Source organism: Ophidiomyces ophidiicola (genome assembly GCF_022830035.1).
Source record: "Ophidiomyces ophidiicola strain CBS 122913 chromosome Unknown scaffold_20, whole genome shotgun sequence".
Lineage (NCBI taxonomy): Eukaryota > Fungi > Ascomycota > Eurotiomycetes > Onygenales > Onygenaceae > Ophidiomyces > Ophidiomyces ophidiicola.
Genome location: NW_026054660.1, coordinates 140,065 through 162,297, shown reverse-complemented (window position 1 = coordinate 162,297; position 22,233 = coordinate 140,065). Strand labels below are relative to the sequence as shown.

The window sequence follows — 22,233 nt, the reverse complement described above, 5'->3', positions numbered from 1 at the left end:
AATCGCATTATACAGAGCATGATTGCTGCAGGGAGAATATTGCCGCCGGGCGCTGGCCGACCAGCCTTCTCTCGACACTGCTATATCCCCCAGAGCGTTGCATATAGCATATCCCCGGTGTATCGACGGTCATTGGTTCAAACACGACTCTTGAGCCACTCCCTGTCCCTCCGATTCGGCTCTAATGGCCCGCAGTCGCGCAACCTCCTTCTTTCCTCGTCTCCCCAGGCAGCTCCCCGGCAACTTGGCTTAGCCCACGCTCTTCTTTATGATCGCCGTGGCTTTCAGACGTCAATTCCAAACACTCAACAGCAGCAACAGAAATCGGAAGGTCCTGAAGAGGGAAAAAAGGCAGACGAATCGACAGACCAGCAATCCCAGCAAGAACAAAAGGAGAATGATGGAGAGAAAAAGGATGATGCCAAACAAAAAGACGCTCCGCCGCCCCCTCCCCATGGCGATAAGACCCCCTGGCAAGTGTTCACAGAGACTCTCCGGTCAGAGTTCAAAGCATCCAAAGAGTGGAATGAGTCCACTAAGGCTCTAGCCTCATCTGCCAACCAATTTACTGAGAGTGAATCGGTCAGAAAAGCTCGTGCTGCGTATCAAGCTGCCTCCGATGCTGCGTCCTCTACAACCTCCTCGGCTTTGAAACAAACCGGGAAAGCCATTGGAAAGGGAGCCGCTTGGACTTGGGACACATCTGTTGTCAAAGGAATCAGAACTGGAGTCTCTGCTACTGGTAAGGGCATTGAGAAAGCCACTAGGCCAGTTCGTGCTACAAAGGCCTATAAAACTGCTGTTGGGGAAATGAAGGGTGTGATAGACGACGGTAGCAGCTCTCGATACGGAGGTTGGGTTGAAAAGGAAGAAAGGCGGAAACAGAGAGAATTAAGGGAGCTCAATGAGCTGAAGTCTGGCAAGCTTAACAGAGTAGAACAGATGGAAGAGGACCCAAAGTAAGTGACCATAGCACTTTGACAGAAAAATTCATAACTGACAGTTATACAGTGCTGGCACCAACGTTACTGTTCATAAAGATGCTGCCTGGAAAGAATCCTGGCGTGAGTTTAGAGACTCTAGCCGTATTATGCAAAAATATTTTAACCTCAAAAACACATATAACGAATCCGAGAATCCTTTAATCTCGACCGCGCGTGGTATATCCGATCGCGTAGCCGGTTTCTTCGCCGAAAACGAAACCGCCATGGTAATTAAAAGATTTCGCCAGATGGATCCTAATTTCCAAATCGAGCCTTTCCTGCGGGAGCTACGAGAATATATTCTTCCGGAAGTCCTAGACGCCTATGTCAAAGGAGACGCTGAAACGCTGAAGCTTTGGCTCTCAGACGCCCAGTTTCACGTATACGCTGCCCTGGCGAAACAATATACTACTGCTGGGCTAAAATCAGATGGCCGCATTCTTGATATTCGCCACGTTGACATATCCCACGCTCGCATGCTAGAACCCGGCGATATACCTGTTTTTATTATCACCTGCCGAACCCAGGAAGTACACGTATACCGTAATGCAAAGACAAATGAGCTCGCTGCTGGTATGGAAGATAGGGTCCAACTGGTTACCTATGCTATTGGTGTAACAAGGATTCCAGAGGATGTCAACAACCCGGAGACCAGAGGCTGGAGAATGATTGAACTTCAAAAGTCTGGTCGGGATTATATCTAAACACGCCTTAATCAAAATCTTCCAATATTCTTTTGATATTTTTGTCCTGCCATTACTGTCCCGATGATTTTACCAAATTTCCCATTTTTTGCTCTGCATAGCTCTGGTTTTGGTACTATTGTACTATTTTCACCAATGTACAATAGTTTGGAGTCCATATAGATCACGATCTGGTGGGTTAATTTTCAAGTTTCTGTGTGATGCTTCGCACCACATTTGCTGCTGGCGTTTTTGTGCTATTTCATGGCAAAAATCCTCTCTTCTCTTGCATGTTCACTGTAAATAGGCGTAACTTCTGGGCTCAAGCGATCAAATACTAAAATACGAGATATGTTAAGTGGCTCTTAAGTCGCCTTATACTATCATAGTTGTTGCTCTATACCATCGTAAATGCTTGCCGTAGACTGGCAGCTTTACTACGCTATATATAGTGCAGTAATGAAACCACTTCGTACCAAGCAGGTAAGGGAACTAACTGCACATAAGGAAAGGCATTAAATAAACTGTTTAAAAGTGAGAGTCGTTTTAAAATTTAACTTGCTATTCAAATCCGCCGGAAGGTTAATCTACTGAAAATTGACGCCAAAAGGGATATATCACTGTCCTCTACCAGCAGGTCCAGCACCTCGGCCACCGCCCATGAGATTACGTGCCCTATAAAATGAGAAAGTTAGCGAAAAAAAAAAATATAAAAATCCGAGAGTACAAATGACTCTTACATTTCTGCTATGCTGGGGTCATTCATTAGACCTGACATGTCTGGAAGACCACCCTGGCCACCCTGGCCACCTTGACCACCTTGACCAGTGCCGAAATTCTCAGCCATCTGTCGGAGTCGCGGATTACTCATGAGGTTATTCAGCATGTCCGGGTTGCTCATGAGATTCTGTGCCATACTGGCAAACATTGGATTGCTCATTATCGAGCTGAGATCAGGCATACCACCACCTGCGCCGCGGCCACCCCCTCCGAGCATGCCTGCAAGAGAGGATAAGTCAGGCATGCCGCCAGGACCGCCGGCGCCACGGGTTAAACCAGGTGCATCATCAACGTCTTCAGCGGGTGGTTCATTATCTTTCTTTTCCATTTCTTCAATGCGTTTCTTTGCCGTTTCCAGGCCCTTTTTCATCGCATCGCTGCCACCGTTGCCCTCAGCTTCAATGCCTTTCCTATAGGCCTCCGCAGCGCCTTTAGCATCTCCAAGAGCAAACTTTGCGAGGCCTAATCTACTCCAAGCCTTGACATATTTCGGGTCCGTAACTACAGCTACCTCAGCATCTTCAGCCGCTTTTGCGTGATTACCCGAGGCGGAGAAAGCGGCGGCACGATTCGAAAGGTAAACAGGGTTTGCTGGGGCAATTTCCAGAGCTTTAGTATAGAATGATATTGCTTCCGTGTAATCCTTGCGGCCCATAGCGGCATTGCCTTCTGACTTTAGTTTGTCGGATTCTGTAGTGGGGGCTCCGGCTTTTGGGTTGGGCGACGGCACTGGTGTCGAGTCACTTTCGGGGCTTTTGTTGGCAGAGGGCGCAGCGGTCTTTCCCTTTAGTTTTTCATATACTGTATAAATGCTCAGTAGTGATTGTCCTCCAACGGCTGCTTTCATCGCAGCAGCGTCTGAGGGGTCAACCTTGAATGCATCGGCTATGCAGGACTGCGCGACTTCGATAGATTCGGCATCATCCGCGGAAATAGTTCCATCTTTAACACTGGCATTTAAGAAATCTATTACAGCCAGTGCCAATCCTTTCTTTGATTCTAGAGTAGTCTGTTGCCTGGTCAGTGCTGCTTCTGGTAGCGCGGGGTACAAAGAAAGGGGCGGGAGAGAGAGTGAATACCATTGTGCCTGGAGCGAGGAATCTGGTCTTGGTACAGGAATGCGACCAGAGAAATTGTCGAGCAAAAAATAACGGCCGAAGGAGGGTTGTGAAGTGGTCGACAAGCAGATCCCCATTCTGCGTGGATAGGCAACCTCCTTCAGCGGCAAGGGCAAAAATCACATGACGCAACCATTCGGCGTGGTTGCTTGTAGGCGTAAGCTGGTCGCTCAACGACAGCATAAGCGGAATGCGGACGAATATCTGACGGCTTTGACTATGATTCTACGCCTCAAAAATGACCCAAGGTGATTGCTATCCAAACGTGCTTACGACCACCGCCCAGCAATGTACTGGCCAAATGGAGTTCCCAGAATCTACGCAGTCAATGGTCCAGGCATTGATCCGCCGGAGTTGGACGATGGGGCTGCAGCTAAGGACGAGAGGGGTGAAAACACCCGTCCTAAGGTAGATCGAGGAGGAGATGGCAAAGAAGAGCAAAGTGTTGATTCCTCGTCTACTGTATGGGCGAGTGAGCCCATAAAGGGGCTCCGTGTGTCTAAAAATGGGCAGCTTTTCGCGACAATGACCCAGTCCTCCCTCGCAGTCTGGCAGACCAAAGTATGTCTTGAGTTAACTTCTTTGACGATACGTATTAATTAAGTAACCTATACAGCCCACGGCGGTTATTGCTGCAGTCAAGCGCTCCCCGCGTTCCCTTAAGAACTATGGCCCAAACGTGGCCCTCCTGATGCGACCGGACGCTGCGATCATTGTTGTCCAGACCCTTCATGGGTATCTTATTACATATTCCGTTGCCGTTGCCTCAAGCTCGAACGTTTACCATCAACGGTTTTTGCATACTCAGCTAAGGCGACATCATGGCTTTGTAGCAGATGATTCGCACAGCATTCGAGAAGCCAGCATACGATTTAGAGTGGTTATAAAAGTGGATGCTGGCATAAGCAAGGCGTTGGCCCTTGACAACGAATTGATGGTAGCTACCGTCAAACCTGCAGCAATACAGTCAATCAGGTGGACTCCTGACAAATATGGCCATCAAACCACTACAGAGCTGTTGCATCATATCCCATGGTTTTCTAAGACAACGGCTGTATTGGATATGGTGTACGATCGTGCTATGAACTTGCTGCTATGGATTACAAGCGATGGACAAGTATATGCTGTACAGCATAGTATTGAAGACCCTCAAGATGGTGGATCCCCAAAATATATCTTCAAGGGCCACAAATTTCATGACCCCAGGAACAGCTACCAGAGAGCAGAACAAGTTGCTGTCAATGCGAGGTTTTCTCTTCTTGCGGTTAGCTGTGTGAACGGTGAAGTCTTTATATATTCGGCCAGGGACTACATGGGGAACATTCCTTTGTCCCATAAGCTCTCTCTCCCTGCATCTCCAACATCCATGGGGGCTATATCGTTCCTAAGCTACTCCCCGGATGGTTATTGCCTATTTGCCGGCTATAAGCATGGTTGGACGACATGGAGTGTTTTCGGAAAGGCCGGGGGGAATAGTTTTAACGTGGATTCTTCTCAGGTTCTGGGAAACGATGAGAAATGGCTCACAGGCGTTTCAGCTGGCGCCTGGATCGGGGGTGGATCTGATATTATCCTAACGGCCCCAAATGATAGACGAGTGTGGATCTTAGAATTTGCCCGAAGTGCCTTGACAGGATGCTTCTCGTCTGCCAACCTGGCTAGAGCACTTTTACAAACTGGAACTGAGTTTATTTTGTATCGTGGCCATGATTTACCTGATCTAACTACAATATCTGGAAAGGATTCACTATGGCACCATGCGCAATACCCCCCACACTACCTGCATTCACAGTGGCCAATTCGGTCTTGTTGTGTCTCTCAGGACGGAAAATATGTTGCAATATCCGGAAGACGGGGTCTGGCTCACTACAGCGTGCAAAGCCACAGATGGAAGACATTCGAAGACCAGAAGCAAGAAGACTCTTTTGCCGTACAGGGAGGGATGTGCTGGTATGGCCATATTTTAATTGCAGCCGTCGAGTGCAATGCTGCTTATGAGGTAGTCTCCTATACCATCTTTTAGCTTGCCATTTACTGATGTTTTAGCTCCGAATGTATTCGCGTGAGCTCGTGCTAAACGACTCATCAATCCTATACGCTGAACCTCTACCATCACCAGCGGTATTCATTGGACCTTCTGGAGAAGATTCCTTACTAGTGTACACCTATGAAAACATCCTTTATCACTACGTTATTAACACGACAGGAACAAAACTGAGTCTCGTGCAAGTCGGACAGATCGCTTTTCATGGGATTGTTCGAGCACCAACCCGTGTCCGTGCTATTAGCTGGGTTTTGCCAGACGATCAGCTTCGTAAGTATCTCAGCAAATCAGGTTGAATGTGCCATTACTAACGCCAGACTCTCAAGGAAACGGTGATCCATCGCAAGATGTCGCCGTGGCTTCTGTTTTATTTCTCGTTGACGGGAAGCTGGTTTTATTACAGCCCTCTATCTCTGATGCAGCAGAGTTAAAATATGACATGCGTATTGTAGCACATGATGTTGAGTATTATATATTGATGCGTGATCAATTATACTATAACTTTGCTCCACCAGGGGATGAATCGCTACCCCCGAGCCCATCCGCCGCTTCCGCATTGAACTACTTTCAATCTGACATTTCTCTTCGTGACTCACTATGGATATTTGGCGGCAAAGATTTATTGGTCTGGAGTGATGTTCATGATGTTATTCGACTTAAAAATTCTTCTATCGACATATCTAAACCGCTGCCAATACCAGTCGACTTTTATCCTTTATCTATCCTTCTTAATAAAGGTATTATTCTTGGAATAGAGCCCGAAGTTACTCAGCGACGGGACGTACCATTTACTTTGCATCGATTTGCTATCAGGGTGCGTCTCTTATATTTTCAGTATCAGTGAAACGCTGCTAACAATCCTCAGAGCCACCTTTTCCTTCCGTACATACTTCAATATAATCTTACTCAGTTTGATTCCCCTTCGGCGTTTTCAATATGTCATCACTTTTCCCATCTGTCATATTTTCCACATGCCCTAGAAATACTCCTGCATCACGTGCTGGATGAAGAAGTCGATAATCCGCACATAGAAGACCATGATTCGTCGAAGCAGGGGCCTTTACTTCCCTCCGTCCTCTCATTCTTACAAGCTGGAAACCCTCCCGAGCTATACCTCGACATACTCGTTCAATGTATTCGCAAAACGGAGTTACGGTCGTGGAAGACACTTTTCGCCTACCTACCCCCGCCTAGTGAGCTATTCGAGCAAGCATTGAAATTCAATTCGCTCAAAACTGCAGGTGGCTATTTACTTGTACTTCACGCATTTGACGATTCTGATGAGAATAATGCCGAAAAAACTGAAGAGTCTGTGGTAAGACTTCTGCTTTTAGCTTCGCACAAAGGGGATTGGGAACTGTGCGGTGAGCTCGCTCGCTTTCTTCTAGCACTGGATAGCTCAGGAGATATGCTTAGGCGTGCTGTTGTCAGGGTTGGGCTGCGGAGGGGAGATCAGTTGACACCACCTGCTTTGAATGGCTATGCAATACCTGATGGTGGCCTAAAAGCTACGGAGACCGTTCTAGGTACACAGAGCTCAGAGTCGCTGTCATAAAATGATCGTGCGAATTGACTGTTAAATTGTCATAACAGCTCTTACCTTATATGCAGTTTGCAGCTCATGAATACCTTCTTTCCTAATCGCGCCATCCAATCGTATAGGAAGACAATATAAAGTCAAACTTTCTTGTCGAGTATTTATTTGCAAAGCCATACACTAACCGATTCATGGAAAATACCTGTATGCAAGTTTAAAATGAACTCCATACGCCAAAGCCTATAAGTTGCGCACCATTCGTGTACTGAAAGAGAAAAGACTGGACAAAAAACGCTCAATCGAATTGTAACTTCCAGAGCCCGTCACCTAGGAAATGGCCCTCGTCCATGACAACTCCCTTAGCTTTTTTCTTCATCTCCTCTGTGCCAACTGTCAGTTGGCCCACCATGCAAATCTCTTCCTTCCCCTCCGCTGTGATTGCAACGACCTGACCCGCCTCCAACTCATTATCTCCTGGGTTTTTTGCCGGGTCAGGTAGTCGTCCGCCTGCGGATGTCAAGCCAGGAGCCATTAATGCTGCACCGGAGAGTACGAAACGGATTGCACCTCTGTCGATACCAATGGTAGGTAGAGCTTTGGGGAAGGCATGGAGGACACGAAGGTGGGGAATTAATGGGCTATCAAGAGATTGAAAGAAGATAGGATTTGAATCGCAAAGGTAAAGAGTTACGCGATCGGGACTGTTGGGCCAAATCAGCGATATTCTTCTCTCGCGAAAGAATAAGGAGCTGGATGGGAGAAGCGTACAGTTTCACTGCTTCTAATGACGCTTTTTTGGGCATAACTTCATCGATATAAGGCTCGAAACCAGGGTATGTCTCGAGGAATTTGCTTCGTAGTGATCTCTGTACTGAGGACTTAACTTTGGAGCGCGCCCCAGGGGATATCCTAAATAATAGGCAAAGTTAGCGTGTTATCGAAAAGAACGTATCTGGGTTGGAGTATTTAGTTGCCCTTGCTACCAACACAGAGAGTCCTAAAAGCATAGAAACGAGTGCGCATTCGTTACGGCCCGTTTCTTCTCTGCATGGGGAATAGCGGGGTAAAAATTGCGGTTGACTTGAATAGGGGCGTTGAAGCATACTCTTTTTTAAACATGTTGGCAATGATCAAAATTAGCTTAGATGCGAGTATATTAATGCAAAACAAAGTCCAAAGAAGCCTTAAGAGAGCAGGGTAAACATTGAAGCTGCCACGATGAGCTCCGGCCACCATTGCGGGGAGACTCTAGGATCCCAATTAGGGCTTGGTGCTCACATGACAAGAGAGTTTACCCGCCAAGTCTACAAAGAAGGGAGCGAGCTGGTTGTTCATAAATCGTGGGGCATAGCATTAATTTTTAAACTATGAGGAGCTATTTTTGCAATGCCAAAAAATGCGTGGAGTGTAAATAGTATCCCAGCTAACCCTTCGCAGCTCCGGCTTTAATTAGGATGATATCCCCATCCTCTAAAACATAGTCCTTGCCTTTTGTGAGAACTTTCCCGGCAGCCTTGACTGCTGCTTCATCTCCACATTCTTTCAAGACATCGTAGTTAAAGACGATGCACTGAATAAATGTCTTTTCAAAATCTACATGGCCGTCAGCATCAGGTAGACCAAGCTTAGTTTAACATAAGTATACCTGTATGAATAACACCGGCGGCTTGCGGTGCCTTTGTTCCTTTTCGAATTGTCCATTGCCTTACTTCATCAGCTCCAGTAGTAAAGAAGCTGCCAAGATTAAGAGATTGGCGCATAGTAACAATAATCTTTGGCAATGCGGACTTGGTACCCAGCTTCTTGCACTCTTCCTCGACAGCGGCATCGTCTTCAAAACGAGTCAATCGTTCTTCGAAAGCCACAGACAGGGGAATGATTGGATCCCCTTCCGAGTTGTTCTTAATCCACTCAGCAACTTTCGGAAGATACTTGTTCTTTTGTCGAATATAATCCTTCTCGCTCAAATTGATCAGATAAACAACAGGTTTCGCAGTTAGAAGGAACAAAGGATTGATGACTTCGACCTGTTCCTCAGTAAATTAGTAAAAGTAAAGTATGCTTCAATTTCAAATTTAGAGGGCGGTTGTTAGAAAAGCAAATTTCAGGTGTTGGACTTCATCTCAACATGTCCTCTACGTGAGATAAAACGAGGACATTCGACGAGCTGGGATTATATCGAGCTTATAGCTCTTGTTCATCATACTAGCCATATAAAAAAACGAAGTTAGTAGAGAATGTAAAGCGTACCTCTTTAGGGGACCAATCTCCCTTTCTAATATCTTTGCCATCTTTCAGAAATTGTAAAACCTTTGCAACAGTGGCTTCTTCTTCTTTTAACTTCTTCATCTCTAAACTCTGTCCACCTCGTCTAGTCTGTTTAGCCAGGTGTTCTACTTCTTTCTCGACAAATTCAATGTCTTTAATGCGTAGTTCCTCGCTAATAATTTCAAGATCTCGCACGGGATTAACATCTCCCTCAACGTGAATGATTTCAGCATCATCAAAGCAACGCACGACTTGGAAAATGGCATCGACTGCTCTAATGTGCGACAAGAAGGCATTGCCAAGACCAGCACCGGTGGAAGCACCACGTGTTAAGCCAGCAATGTCATATACCGTCAAGTTGGCGGGAACTTTTGACTTTGGTTTATAATGATCGCAAAGCCAGTCGTAGCGTGCGTCGGGTACAATAACACGAGCCTCTTCAGGATCAATCGTGGCATATGGAAAGTTGGCGGGGTTACCCAGAGAGCATTTTGTGATAGCCTGAAAGAGCGTCGACTTGCCGACGTTGGCTAGGCCAACCTATACGAGAACGTATGTATGTTAGTACGCATATGCTAGATTATGAGCAAGAAATGAAGGCAAAAAAGAAGACGAACAGAGTCCAAGGACAGACAATGCGATTGAGTCCGCACGTACGATACCACTTTTTAAATTGTTTCCTGGGCGACCTAAAGGGACTTTCTCCTCCTTGACTGCCTTTTTAGGAGGCATTTTCTTCTTCTTTTTGCTGGCGTAGGTGCGAAGGATTACAAAGTGGGAGGGGGTTGAGACGCGCGGGGCCTGGTTGGGCAGATGCCTTATGCAAAAAGCAGGACCAGCTGCGACCTGTGAAAAAGGTGAATTGGTAGAAAAGAAGGATATCCGCGATACCCAGAAGGACGACACAATGAAAAGACCCAATGGGCCAGGGATCTCTCTTTCGAAAGAGAGGGGGAGAAGAGGGGAGGAGTGTTTGCGAATTTCGCAGTATTTGGGTAACTAGAAAAAGAACAGAATTTGAAGGGAAAATTCAGCTGCAGGATTTTTGGTGGGCGGTCACGTGCCACACACCCCAGGACTCCAATTCCAACCTCTGCTTCAGGAGTCAACAAATGGAACAGCGCTAGAATACGAAGTAGTAGGAGAACTATATACTACAGGACGCAATAACTAGAATAGACAGCCGCCCAAACTCCGTGGTGGCCATCTCATCCACCAGAAGACCGACCACAATCCACCACCCATGTAACGCCAGAAACGAGCCAGGCCATGTCTACGGGGTAAACAAATCAAACAACCATAGCATCTTCCTTATTAGAATCAACGTCAAGAATACCAAGCAACTGGGCATATGGGACGGTAATACGCTGCAAATCTCGGTGCTTTCCTATAGGATAGTTAGCACCATGGACACCAAAAATGACAAAAAATGAAATTCACTGACCTAGAGACAAAACAACCTCCTTCAGGAGCTCGCGTCGTGGCCAGCCGCAAAGGGTATCCGATTCGCTGTCCCAAGGCCCATCTCCTATATTTTTTGCTCCGTGCTCCGTGGATGACTGTTGATTCTCACCATCCGTAGATATGCCGCCGAGAAGCCCTTCCAGCAGCTCTTCAGCTTTAATTTTTAGACCTTCAGCACCCAAACGCTTTGCATACATCGATAGATATAAGCGAAACTCATCTTTTGCCTCCAAAGATAGCGCGGCTGCAACACGGTTTTCGAGGTGAGCAATAGATGCACCCGCTTCAAAGGCTTCGAAGCCTTCCTTGGAAAGTACAACCTTGATGAGGCGTTGTAAAAGGTACCCACGGCCACGGGTGAGGATTTCATGCGTAGTATTTCTTTCTAGGAAGGGTATAATTCCGGCGGATATAGGTACCTTTGCATCTGATCCAATTTGACTGTTCGCCACCTGCAAGTCTCCCACTGAAGCATCTGTAGTATTCCAGTACTGGCTGGCAACGGCAAACCACGGTTCGGACAGCCGTTGCCATAAATATAAAGAGGGGTTGTAGCTATAACCCTCCCCGTTCGATAAAGCCATAATTATGCGACCTTGAGAGCTGATTCGAGCGGCAATAATAGAAGGTGCTGCTGTGGGGCGATCGGTCAGGGTGTGAAGTGCAGCATCAAGCACAGGCGCTAGGGAAATAGGCGGATGCGGCGACGTGAGGCTGGTTATATTCCATACATAGCACATACCAACTGCAGTGATACACATCAGCCAGGAATCTCGACACTCAAGAATCACTGGCTGCGCCTCTAACACGAGAGCATTGAGAAGGCGACGTCCTGCAGGAGTCCAGATGTATACAGACCCGTCCTCTAAAGCAGCAGCCCAGAATCGCTTATTACCAGTAACAAGCAAAACAGCCTTAGGCAGGAAATCTTGCCAAATAGGCTGGTCGCCGCGTGTAAGAGTAATTCGTGCAGGTTCTCGGTCAGCGGCCCTGCCCGTTAAGCTCGCACCAGAAGGGTTGCGAGCTTCAAATACGAGGTCCGCTTTTGATTGAGAAGAGGAATTTCCAGAACCGGTGGCCACATCAACGGGGTTCCCAGAGGCATCGGTATCTTGGAGAATATGGCTTCTCACTTTTGGCACTGCTAATCTCAATTGGCTTACGGCCATGACAGGGTTCACCACAGCAGGCCTAATGAACTCAGGCGTTTCTTGTAAGCCTATAGTGGGAACTGCGGGCAAGAGTCCATCTCGCCCGTTTGCAAGAATTGGAGTCACTCCATTTTCGTTTGCCGCAGCAACCCGTTTTTCAAGAGGATTTTCCTCGCTATCATCAAGTTGAGCAAACTTGCGTTTATTTCCAAACAGCAAGGCAGCAAGTCCGCCTTTTGGAAGACCATCAAAAGGCTTTGAGAGATCCAGAATCGTTTCTGGGCCCTCTGGCTTTCCAGCTTGGGCACTGGCCGAGGCAGCCATAAGCCTGGACTGAGGAAGAGAGGATTGTGTGCCGCCGGCGCCAGAGACCAGAAGGGGCGCGATGCGCTTTTTGCCATCTTTTGTGAATGTTGGGCGTTGTTTCAATCGTTCTAGTTTTGCAGCGTACGGGTCTGGCTTGTCTTGTTCTCCGGTAGCACCGTTTGAAAGCCCATTCTGCTGCGTTTTTGAAGTAGCCACCGGCGTTGCACTTCCTGTTGAAATAGCCCCATTCATTATCAGATCACCGGATGTTCCATTGACCCCAGGCTCAGTTGACACATGATTATCACCCATCAAAGCACCCATACGGCCCTCAACCCCTTTTATTTCACCAGCCTTACTTTTCTCCTCAAGAAGAAGTCCATTTGTAGACTCAACAATACCTGCACCTCTTCTATTTGTGCCAAATTTGGCCAGAGACTTTTCATTTTCTTCAATTGGCATAGCGTATCCAAGCTCTTTGTCTTCAAAACGAACGAGTAGTATCGTGCCATCTAGAGCCGTGGCGAACAAGCCCTTTCCATCTGGACACCAAGCAAGGTCAGATATTGCTTTCGCTGACAGGTCTTGAGCTATTACAATGGGACGTGCGTTGCTCGTAATCCAGATACTCAGAGATTTATCGCCGCCAGCACAAGCGATCACAGTGACAAGCGAATGGAGAGGATGACCCTGGTTGTCTGTAGGACATTCATTCAAAGGCTTTGCTGAATATAATCTCGGAGAAAAAGAGCACACTTCAACAGGAGCTTCATGGCCAATCAAGTTAATATCGCTATCCCAAGAGCCCCGGTTTATGATAGCAGCTGCGCTCACAGGACCATTGACGGCGTTGGCAGCAGCAATATGGTTTCCATCTGGGGACCAAGAGCAACGTCGAAAATAGGTTGTTAAGGGAGAATTCACAAAGGGAGCCTTCACTGTATGTTCCAATACAAAGTTTTGAGCCTGGTCATGCGCGGTAGAATTCGCGGCTGGAGATGTAAAGCGGAACATCCGGATAGTACGATCATCACCCGCAGTTGCAAAATATTTATTTGCAGGGTCAAACGTGATTCCCTTGACGTGGCTTTGGTGGCTTAAGATGGTCTTTAATTTCTCAAATGTATGGCCGGACCATACAACAATCTTCGAATCTAACCCCACCGAAACCAAGATGGAAGAGTCGCAAGACCAGCCCAGATCCTGGACATCATTGTCATGGCCAATCAGTCTCCGTATCGTACGCCAGTTCTCAACGGGAGGGGGTTCATTTGTTCCTATCCATATCATTCCCGTCAGCTCAAGTTGTATCTCTCACCTCCGCACTGCAGTTGGGCTTACCAAAAGTTGACGAATGTGAAGGAGGACTTGCATCCTGCACGTAAACACAGACAATCTTATCATCCGCTCCAGAGGCAAGGTATTTCCCATTAGGAGAGAATCGGACTGTATGGATGGTACCGGAGTGATTGCTTAACGATGCTAGCTGCTTAGGCTTGCTAGCGAAATCTGCATTCGAAGCATTGAAGATTGCATCTGTCGACCATATTCGTACGTGGCCATCTATACTCGGTTTAACAACTCGTCAGCCAGCGCCCGGTGCATGAAGGCCAATATGAAGAAAGGGGCGGGGAACGGCATTATCTGCTTGCACGAAAACGATCACGCTGAAAGACAGGCTCACCTCCAGCAGCCGTCACAAGCCGTTTTCCGTCAGGCGAAACATCGCAACTGTAGACCTCGTAGTCCTTTTTTTCACCTACACCAAAGATCCCATCATCTGTTAGCTTCCTATTCTGCGCTGTCGATTCTATAGTCAATGTAGCCACCCACCTCCATGCGTTAACCAAACAGGCTTGATTATATGCATTGCAGCGTCCTCTTCCGCCGGTCTTCGTCGCGCAGACCAAGATGAGACGCCGCGCGATTGGTTAACGAAGTGAAGCTCGCAAAGGAATACCGAGTGTTCACGGAGCTTGACCGTCGCTCATCGCAAAGCGGGATGCTCAGTCTCGAAATGCTTTCGCATTCGGCCAACGGTTTGCGGAGTAGCAGAATCGCAATTCTGTGGCAAAGGCGTTTCGGCGGAGGGAACTGAAAAAAGGAAGAAGAAGCAGTCGCTGGGTTGCGTCTTGGAGGTTGGACAGCCACAGTGAGAGACGATCAGCCAACGAATTAGTTAGTTTATTCTTGCTTTGGCTGCGACAAGGATCCGAAAGCTTAGGGCGAAGTATAACTACACTCGAGTCTGCACTAGAACCTTAGTAGCACGGAGTAGTTAACATCTAATACAATACGAGCCGCCTGTTGTACATTTTGATATTGGCTATGCTATTCGAATCCCGTTGCTTTACACATAAATAGACAAAATCTCTTCTTTCTCCAGTGTCCCCCGTCATAGTACAGACCAAAATCCAGGACCAAAAACGCCAGACGATAATGCTAAGGGGGGTGCAGCCAATTTGACAACCAGGAAAATGGAGATCACTGGAGAAGGCGAGTGGGAGTAAAGAACTTTGTAGGCTTTGCGCGCCCGGCGGTTATCAATCATAATGGTCTTCCGTGATTGCTGGTCTCTTCAAACGACTCCAAGACACTGTCAGTAACATCGCGTTCGCCCCCCGCTTGCTCTTGCTGCTGGGCATGACTCTGCCGTCTGCTTAGCTCTTCCTCAGCCGCGTTCTGGTTGACACTCTCATTCTGACTCGAAGATTCCTTTGGCAAAATAGCCTTTGAAGCCATTACTTTTGCCTGGCTCTCAGTAACCTTCCCATACACAGCCAGCGCACTTGCAATCATGCCACCCATATCCCCCACATTCCCTGGAACAACAACCGCCGTTCCTTCACGTGCGAGTTTGCCAAACGCATCGACGTATTTCTCAGCAACAGAAAGGCTAACTGCTGCTTGTGCATTTTGCTGGCCCTCCTCAATGGACTTTGCAATCGAATCAATGCCTCGAGCCGTAGCATCGGCTCTGAGCCGAATCGACTTAGCTTCACCCTCTGCAAGATTAATCTGCTCCATTTTCAAAGCCTCCGATGCCAAAATAACTGATTGCTTCCGACCCTCAGCTATATTGATCGCACTCTGTCTTTGCCCTTCAGACTCCAAGATCTCAGCTCTCTTAGATCTTTCTGCAGTAACTTGACGATGCATAGCCGCCACAACTCCCTCAGGCGCATGGATATCTCTAATCTCGTAACGAAGGCACACGACGCCCCAGTCCTGCGCCGCTTCATTAATAGCTTGAGAAATGTTCGCATTGAGGTTCGCACGCTCTTTAAGAACATGATCCAGAGTCAGCTGGCCGATTTCGGAACGCATCGTAGTTTGTGCAAGCTGGGAAATGGCATATTCGGCGTCTTCAACACCATAGCTATTAATTACAACAAAGATCAGCTCCATTCATAACAAGCCAATAGGTAATTGACAGGTCTTTTCATCACATACCTAGCCTTATACGCATCAAAGACTCTCGTATAGAGAACACCGTCTAGCTCTAGCGTCACGTTATCCGCCGTGATAGCATTCTGACTAGGAATCTCAATGGCTACCTCCTTCAAACTTTTTACGTATGCAATCCGATCAAGAAAAGGTATCAAAATCGCTAACCCGGGTTCCAAGATTCTATGAAATTTTCCCATGCGCTCCACAATCCATGCCGTCTGCTGTGGAACAAATCTAATGATCGTATTTGCGGGGAGAGATTGGCGGTGGGAAAAGTATGTCGGGGGGATGGAACCACCGCTGGAAGAGGGTGCAAAATTGAGGAAGGAATTATCCGCAGCGAGGGTTCGTGAGTTAGTGAACTGACGTTGCGGCGTACTTTTACGGGCAGTAGGATGGGCGAAAACGCATGAGTATGTTGGGATGAGCATAGGGGGTTGTCCCCATTGTCGGGTACGGGGGAAAATTAGCCTCCGAGATAGAATTGACCTGCAAGCCAACTCCATGCTGGGCAGAGTGGTGCTCGGCAAAAATGAACTGGAAGTGCGATCTCAAGTTAGAAAGATCGATTTCAATGAAGGTTGTTTTGAGGTCTTCTGGCCACATCACGTGATGGGTTATCGCGCAGACGAAGTCTTCACCATTCTTACTTACATAGGTGTATTAATATACATAGGTGTATTAATATATTTGAATTATTTTTTTGTATGGAAAAATTTCGATGGCCCAAAACCTGACGGGGTGTTGATATTAAATTGCCTGTCTATAAATAGTAATGACAGCGCTGGCACTCCAAAGAAAGCAGAATCTGCAGCGATGAGTTTTAAAATCAAGTACTATAAAAACCTAGGGCACATGGGTTTTGATCGATAGACAAATAAGGAAGTAGAAGTACTAGAAGAATATAGTGATACGGAAAGAGAGGCCAGAAAATGCCATTATGAGCTTTTTTCAGGGTGATACTTTGGGTAAAAGATTTTAAGACAAGGATGACAAAGAGAAGTGGAAGATAAAAGGGAAAAACAGCCTGGAACCATGCAACAAACCCATAAATCATTAGAAGAGACATTCCCAATTTTGAAGAAGAGTGTGAAAGTGCTCTGCCACCTATGCAGGCCATTAAGACTGACATGTTACTCATCCGTCCTGCGAGCCGGAGAGAACAAAGGCAATGTCGGAGGCAGACCGAAAATGATATGCAAAAAAACGTGGAAAATTGAACAAAAAGGAAAACAGGTCAGAAATATGAAAAAGTAAGACTAACCTCTCAAAGGTCAATTGAAATGTTTAAAAAGAAATGAAAGAAAAAAAGCAAACGTGATTGCAAAAAGTACCCCCAGACCTGCCTAACAAAACGTTCCATTTTATGATGCGATAATTGAGACCTTGGGTGTAATTTTTGTCCCTAGCCGAAAAGTAAATCCATCTTTCTTTTTAATGCTCCCAGGCACAGTTTTTTGAATATCACATTTCATAGAAGATAAAAAGGGGAAGAAATGAAGTTGAAAGCCGTAGAATATTGAAGTCAGAATGGGATCTATAAAAGCAGTAAACTTGAGATGGAGAAAAGAAGAAGTGAGAACGTGACAGCCGAATTAATGAATAAAGAACTTGATCGATGAGTCAACGCCGCAAAGAACTGGAATTTGGAGAGGCTGAGATGCATGGTTGCAAAACTCGCAAGGGAGGATGCCGACTACACCATATGATTTGTCCTGATGTGGTGTGATACTAAACCCTAGAGTAATGGTCGAGTTGAGACCGCAAATTTTCATCGATCAACTCATCAATTTTCTTTCTACTCTTCAGGTTAAAGGCGCCGTTTCTCCATACACTGCGAAGTCGCCGAAAAGCAGGTCGCTCTTTTGCATTAGCTTCCGATTGCACCAAATCAAGAAAGTCCTTAGCGAGGCCGTCAGCGATGATTTTGTTCCTCAAAAGAGTATTGCCGTAGAACTTTATTAGATAGTGAATACCGCTGGTAGAGTGTCTAGAGGAAACATCGTCAAACGCCAAGTTTCTAAATTCATTGTACATTCGGGAATTAAAATTTCGAACCAAGAAATGCGACCAGAATTGATAGAGCACATCCATATCCACAGGGAGTTCCCCCGAGGATTTGGAGAGCCACTTATCAAGGGCTTGTTTGCGGAATACCGTGTATGATTCGTGAATAAGATCGGTTTGGGGTGATTTTATGGGGCTATTTTTAGAATTGATCCAGAATGTAGGCGAAGGGTTTCTCGTTTTTTCGGGAAGCGTATTCGTGGAAAAGGATTTTGTCAATTTGTCGGTAACCCTTTTCAGTCGTTCAGTATCGACGCTAAATCTATTCTCAAATTAGTAAATCGGGAAATGTGGAAAGACACTTGAGGGGCAGGACAAACCTGTCGGATCTGGTCGAAGAATCCTGACGAGGGGGGGGTAATATATTGCCTGCACTTAATTGCCCGTGGGCTGCTTTACAATTGTCAACAGAGCCATTTGAGAAAGAACTAGACGAGGGACCGAGAATAGGTGACTGTGTTGGGCTGGGAGCACCTGGCTTACGCACCACAATCACCAAATTCCCAATTTGCTCGTCTGGAAATACATTCTCAGCAACGGCATCTCGTTCACTAGCTTTTTCATTTGCAGACACCACAGGGGCCTGGGGGGAGAACTCAGGCGCGGCAGAGGATAACTTGATCGAATGGGCGGAGGTATCATTGTTGACAGTATCCGATAGGGGGGCGGCGAAATGAGGTAAGGTCTCGGAGCAGGGCTGAGCGGCTCCATTTGTAATATGAGGGTATCCATCCTGTTGTGAAGTCATTCCATTCTCATTGAAGTTATCAAATTGCGGGAAAGATGACGAGGTAGCAGCCGGCGGTCCCTCAGTTTGAGCGGAGGGATCTCGCGCTTCCATACTAAGAACCCACTGTTCCCACTTTTCCTTCTTACGAATGCGGTCCAGACCATCCTCACCCGGCCTATATTCAACAGTCTTTAGTTGTCGACAAACGAGACGAAGAAGATCCATATCTTCAGTGAGCGACTTGATACGTTTGAATGCAGCAATGACAGTAAGAAGAACAAACCCCTGAGAATCCATATGTCGGCGAAGGAATAGATCCTTGCAAAGGTTGTCGACGGAAAAGTAATATTCTCTGTATATCATATTAGCACAGTGTCATCACCCAGTACACTAAGTATATCTACACATACAGCTGCATTGAAATCATGCCCATCAACGAGTATTGTTCCATGTATGGCTGGTATGGAATCGCGGTCATTGGGCCGGGATGAATTTGCGGGTAGCCATATAACGATGTTAGGTCGGTTTGAATTGGGTACGGGGCAGCTGCATAAATTGCTGGAGCTGGCATGGATGGGGAGCGCAGGCCCATTCGAGAACCGCTCTGGGCGCCATTTTGAGCACTAGCTTGTGGCATACGCTGACGTTCGCCGTTATATGCAAATGGTTTGGGTGCAGGAAATGGGTGTTGGGGAAGTGGCGCAGAATAGACAATATTCTGTGGACTCGTGTAGCTGGGGTGTCCGCCCCTTCCGCGATAACCGCCACGGCCTCTCTCAGAACGAGATTCGCCTCTGTAATTTTCTCGCTGATAATCACGGTCTCTTCCAAAGTCTCGATCACGGGAAGCAAATGAAATAGGTTCTTTGTATGGGTCGGCAGATCGAGGCCCATTTTCAAATCGCCTTTCTGCAGTCTGAGCATAGCGGGAATGACTCTGGCTTTCGCCATGAAGTTTCAACGTTGGGCTGTAAGGCAAATTTGTAGTGTCTAGCAGTTTCCCTACTGATTTGGCGTCGTAACGTTGCTGGGAGGATGACTCGAGGTTCGAGGAACGTTGAGTGTTTGCCGAGTATTGTCGGTGAATTTCTTCAACGTTCTGGGATTTCGAGTCTTGTCCTTCATCGTTATGGGAACCATCCACACCATTTGATTTCGACTTCGAATCGTTGGCAAATCTTCGTTCACCCGTTTTGGAACTAGCGTGATTTTTTTCGCCAGTGTGACTAGCGCTGTGTGCACTTGCATCACGACCACCTCTTGCAGTTCGTCCACCTCTTCGGGCAGCCGGAGGTAGAGGGGTGCTGAACACAGCGGTTGGTACATATGGTACTGGCATCCATTTCTCCTTGCCGTGGGTTCGAGAACTGAGAGGCTTTTCTTTGTCAGCTTTTTCAGTCTTTTCAACTTTTCCTTGGACTTTTCGCTGTCCCTCGTCCCGTGCGAACTCTGGAGTTGGCCATAACGCAGAGTTCGCTACTGGTGGGATCGATTCAGTAGGGTCAGCATCCGTAGTGGGACGGTGAGTGCGCGAACCAGTCTTTTTCGAGGCTATAAAAATATCAGTTCTGTCAAGTTACATATATGACAATCAGTGGGTGTAACGCACCCTCACCAGATTTCTTTTTGTCTCCCAGAGAATCCAATGGCTTTTGTCTGTTTCCACCCTTTGATCCGTCAGGACGAGAGCTAGAGCCTTGGACGGTTGGAGGTGGCTTCGGAGATGGGTCGTTTGATGAAACGCCGGGCTTTAGAGCAGCACTGGCTCTTGCTTTCGCTTCTTGGGCTTCAAGCCTTTGTTGCCAGATGTTGACCGTAGGTATAGGAGCAGGCTTTAGTTCTTTGACAGACGCAATACTTTTCTCCGTTCCTTTCTCCGAGGAATCGTCCTCAGCGCCTTCTCGAACATGCGATCTTTCAATAGTAAGAGAGGCCTGCGATTGCTTATCCCAGGTAGAGTCGGACGAGCCGTTAGGTGTCAAGGACATGTCATCTTCCTTAGGAATAGTCCCGGTAGAGGCAGTAGCGATGCTCGGGGACGATGATGCTGACAGAATATGCTTCCCTGGTGCCGGATCTGTCTGCTTTTCTATAACACTGTTCAGCCCATTGACAGAGAATGAAGCTGACATTGGCTCTCCACTGATGTCTGAACCTCCAGCAACCCCGGCACTTTGCTCATCAGCTGGGGAAGCCGATGATTTGTCGAATTTTTCGGACTGTTGCTGTGCAGACGTCGAGGAAACTAAACCCTTCGCGGCCTGCGCATAAGAAAAGGTCGGCATGTCTGCCGCCGGCTTTGCTGCTGGACTTTCCATTTGGGGTAGGTGTCACTAGATGTGAATTGAAAGCTTCGAGAGTCGCGTGTGTTCCACTGGTATACAGCACAACAGCCAGAAGAGTATCCTGCCGGATAACCAATAATACTTCCCCACCACCAGTCAACGGACAAGAAACAACCTCCACCAGCGAGCTGCCCCACTGATGGTTGGCGACCACACAATCAGGTAGCCAAGAGGATCTGGATTATGTGGCTGTAATCGGAATATCCGTTATCCCACCAAAGTGTGGAATATACGACGTGACGCTGGTCTTCGGCTGATCTTTAAATGTATAGTACGTAGACAAGACAAATAGGCATCGAAAGACGTGAGTAGGTCAAGCAGTCAACAAGGAAGTCAGATGGCAAATGATACACAGTAGATGATATTCCGACGAAGTTTCCCCACTAGCTTCAACGGCGGCGATAGTGGACGATGGTCGAAGATGCACGCGAGCTGAGGCGAGATAGCGGCGGGTAACGGAAGTGACGGTACCTGGGCTGATGAGCACTCGGCTCACAAGGGCCGAATATTAGACAGGCAAAGCCGTCAACAGAACCGAAGGGCCAGACTAGCCAAAGGAAAGAATGTCGTAGAGCCAGTCACAGCCGAGAAAATTCAAGGGAAAGGTGAGGAGCAAAACGGGGGATGTGACCCAAGGGTCAGAGTGCGCTGGTTCAGGGCAGACGAGGCAGACTAGACGCTCAGCTGGGACGAGAGGTGGATGGAATGGTCGAACGAGGCGAGTCGGAGACGGAGGGGACGGCGAGGAGGAGGACAACGGGAGTCGAGCTGCAGGCGATGCGAGGGAGGAGTGTGGGATGTTGGAGGGAAAAAAATAATAAGAGCCGGTGCTTATGTAACACTAGTTAACAGCCGAAAGGGGACTAGCAGCCCGAGGGCGTCAGCGGACGATGCCCACGAAGCAAGCCGGCGCACGACAGAGAGCGGGCTGTGGCGTGGCAGCAGAGGTACAAGGCACAAGCAGAGCAAGAGCCAGAGTCAAAAATAGCAGCAGTAGTGGCAGAGAATCCAGGCACAGAGCTGCAGAGTGGCCGTGCTCACTATGAATACGCAGCAGACAACGCGATATGGCTTCAGCGGTTAGCAAGCCCGGCCAACCAACCAGTTAACCAACTTCTCGCCAGCTCTCTTGGGCTCTTCCAAACCTGACTGTTGGCTTGCCATCGAGCAAACAGCATTACCTAAGAAACTCCCGACCAAATCCTGAAGTGTGTACTCTGTATTACGAGTGTCTGTAACACCATCAATTTCGGCTTGCTTGCCCTAGTCCTCCACATGCAAACGCACCCTTCAAGGGACGCTCACTG

General features: G+C 47.5%; 8 protein-coding genes across 8 annotated transcripts; 2 read left to right on the top strand and 6 right to left on the bottom strand.

Moving 5' to 3' along the window:
- Window positions 1–18: 18 nt before the first annotated feature.
- TIM44 (protein translocase subunit) lies at window positions 19–1,687 on the top strand (the record flags this gene model as incomplete). The annotated part of the gene is made up of 2 exons (XM_049253726.1): window positions 19–959; window positions 1,012–1,687. The coding sequence occupies 2 exons, from the start codon at window positions 19–21 to the stop codon at window positions 1,685–1,687; spliced, it is 1,617 nt and encodes a 538-aa protein (XP_049107290.1).
- Window positions 1,688–2,402: 715 nt separating this feature from the next.
- sgt2 (Small glutamine-rich tetratricopeptide repeat-containing protein 2) lies at window positions 2,403–3,641 on the bottom strand (the record flags this gene model as incomplete). The annotated part of the gene is made up of 1 exon (XM_049253725.1): window positions 2,403–3,641. The coding sequence occupies one exon, from the start codon at window positions 3,639–3,641 to the stop codon at window positions 2,403–2,405; it is 1,239 nt and encodes a 412-aa protein (XP_049107289.1).
- Window positions 3,642–3,852: 211 nt separating this feature from the next.
- On the top strand, window positions 3,853–7,163 carry RIC1 (WD40 repeat protein; the record flags this gene model as incomplete). Its single annotated transcript, XM_049253724.1, has 5 exons — window positions 3,853–4,125; window positions 4,181–5,563; window positions 5,611–5,878; window positions 5,926–6,422; window positions 6,474–7,163. The coding sequence occupies 5 exons, from the start codon at window positions 3,853–3,855 to the stop codon at window positions 7,161–7,163; spliced, it is 3,111 nt and encodes a 1,036-aa protein (XP_049107288.1).
- Window positions 7,164–7,440: 277 nt separating this feature from the next.
- Window positions 7,441–8,264, bottom strand: TMA20 (translation machinery-associated protein 20; the record flags this gene model as incomplete). Its single annotated transcript, XM_049253723.1, has 3 exons — window positions 7,441–7,846; window positions 7,914–8,054; window positions 8,251–8,264. The coding sequence occupies 3 exons, from the start codon at window positions 8,262–8,264 to the stop codon at window positions 7,441–7,443; spliced, it is 561 nt and encodes a 186-aa protein (XP_049107287.1).
- Window positions 8,265–8,568: 304 nt separating this feature from the next.
- On the bottom strand, window positions 8,569–10,145 carry OLA1 (Obg-like ATPase; the record flags this gene model as incomplete). The annotated part of the gene is made up of 4 exons (XM_049253722.1): window positions 8,569–8,738; window positions 8,791–9,172; window positions 9,396–9,953; window positions 10,071–10,145. 4 exons carry the CDS (start codon window positions 10,143–10,145, stop codon window positions 8,569–8,571), a joined length of 1,185 nt encoding a protein of 394 aa, XP_049107286.1.
- Window positions 10,146–10,702: 557 nt separating this feature from the next.
- Window positions 10,703–14,204, bottom strand: HIR1 (HIR complex subunit; the record flags this gene model as incomplete). Its single annotated transcript, XM_049253721.1, has 5 exons — window positions 10,703–10,800; window positions 10,858–13,611; window positions 13,676–13,897; window positions 14,019–14,093; window positions 14,168–14,204. The coding sequence occupies 5 exons, from the start codon at window positions 14,202–14,204 to the stop codon at window positions 10,703–10,705; spliced, it is 3,186 nt and encodes a 1,061-aa protein (XP_049107285.1).
- Window positions 14,205–14,881: 677 nt separating this feature from the next.
- On the bottom strand, window positions 14,882–16,290 carry SLP2 (Synaptotagmin-like protein 2; the record flags this gene model as incomplete). Its single annotated transcript, XM_049253720.1, has 2 exons — window positions 14,882–15,713; window positions 15,788–16,290. 2 exons carry the CDS (start codon window positions 16,288–16,290, stop codon window positions 14,882–14,884), a joined length of 1,335 nt encoding a protein of 444 aa, XP_049107284.1.
- A 1,225-nt stretch (window positions 16,291–17,515) lies between these two features.
- LOZ57_004678 (uncharacterized protein) lies at window positions 17,516–20,866 on the bottom strand (the record flags this gene model as incomplete). Its single annotated transcript, XM_049253719.1, has 4 exons — window positions 17,516–18,113; window positions 18,172–18,933; window positions 18,992–20,132; window positions 20,191–20,866. The coding sequence occupies 4 exons, from the start codon at window positions 20,864–20,866 to the stop codon at window positions 17,516–17,518; spliced, it is 3,177 nt and encodes a 1,058-aa protein (XP_049107283.1).
- Window positions 20,867–22,233: the final 1,367 nt, after the last annotated feature.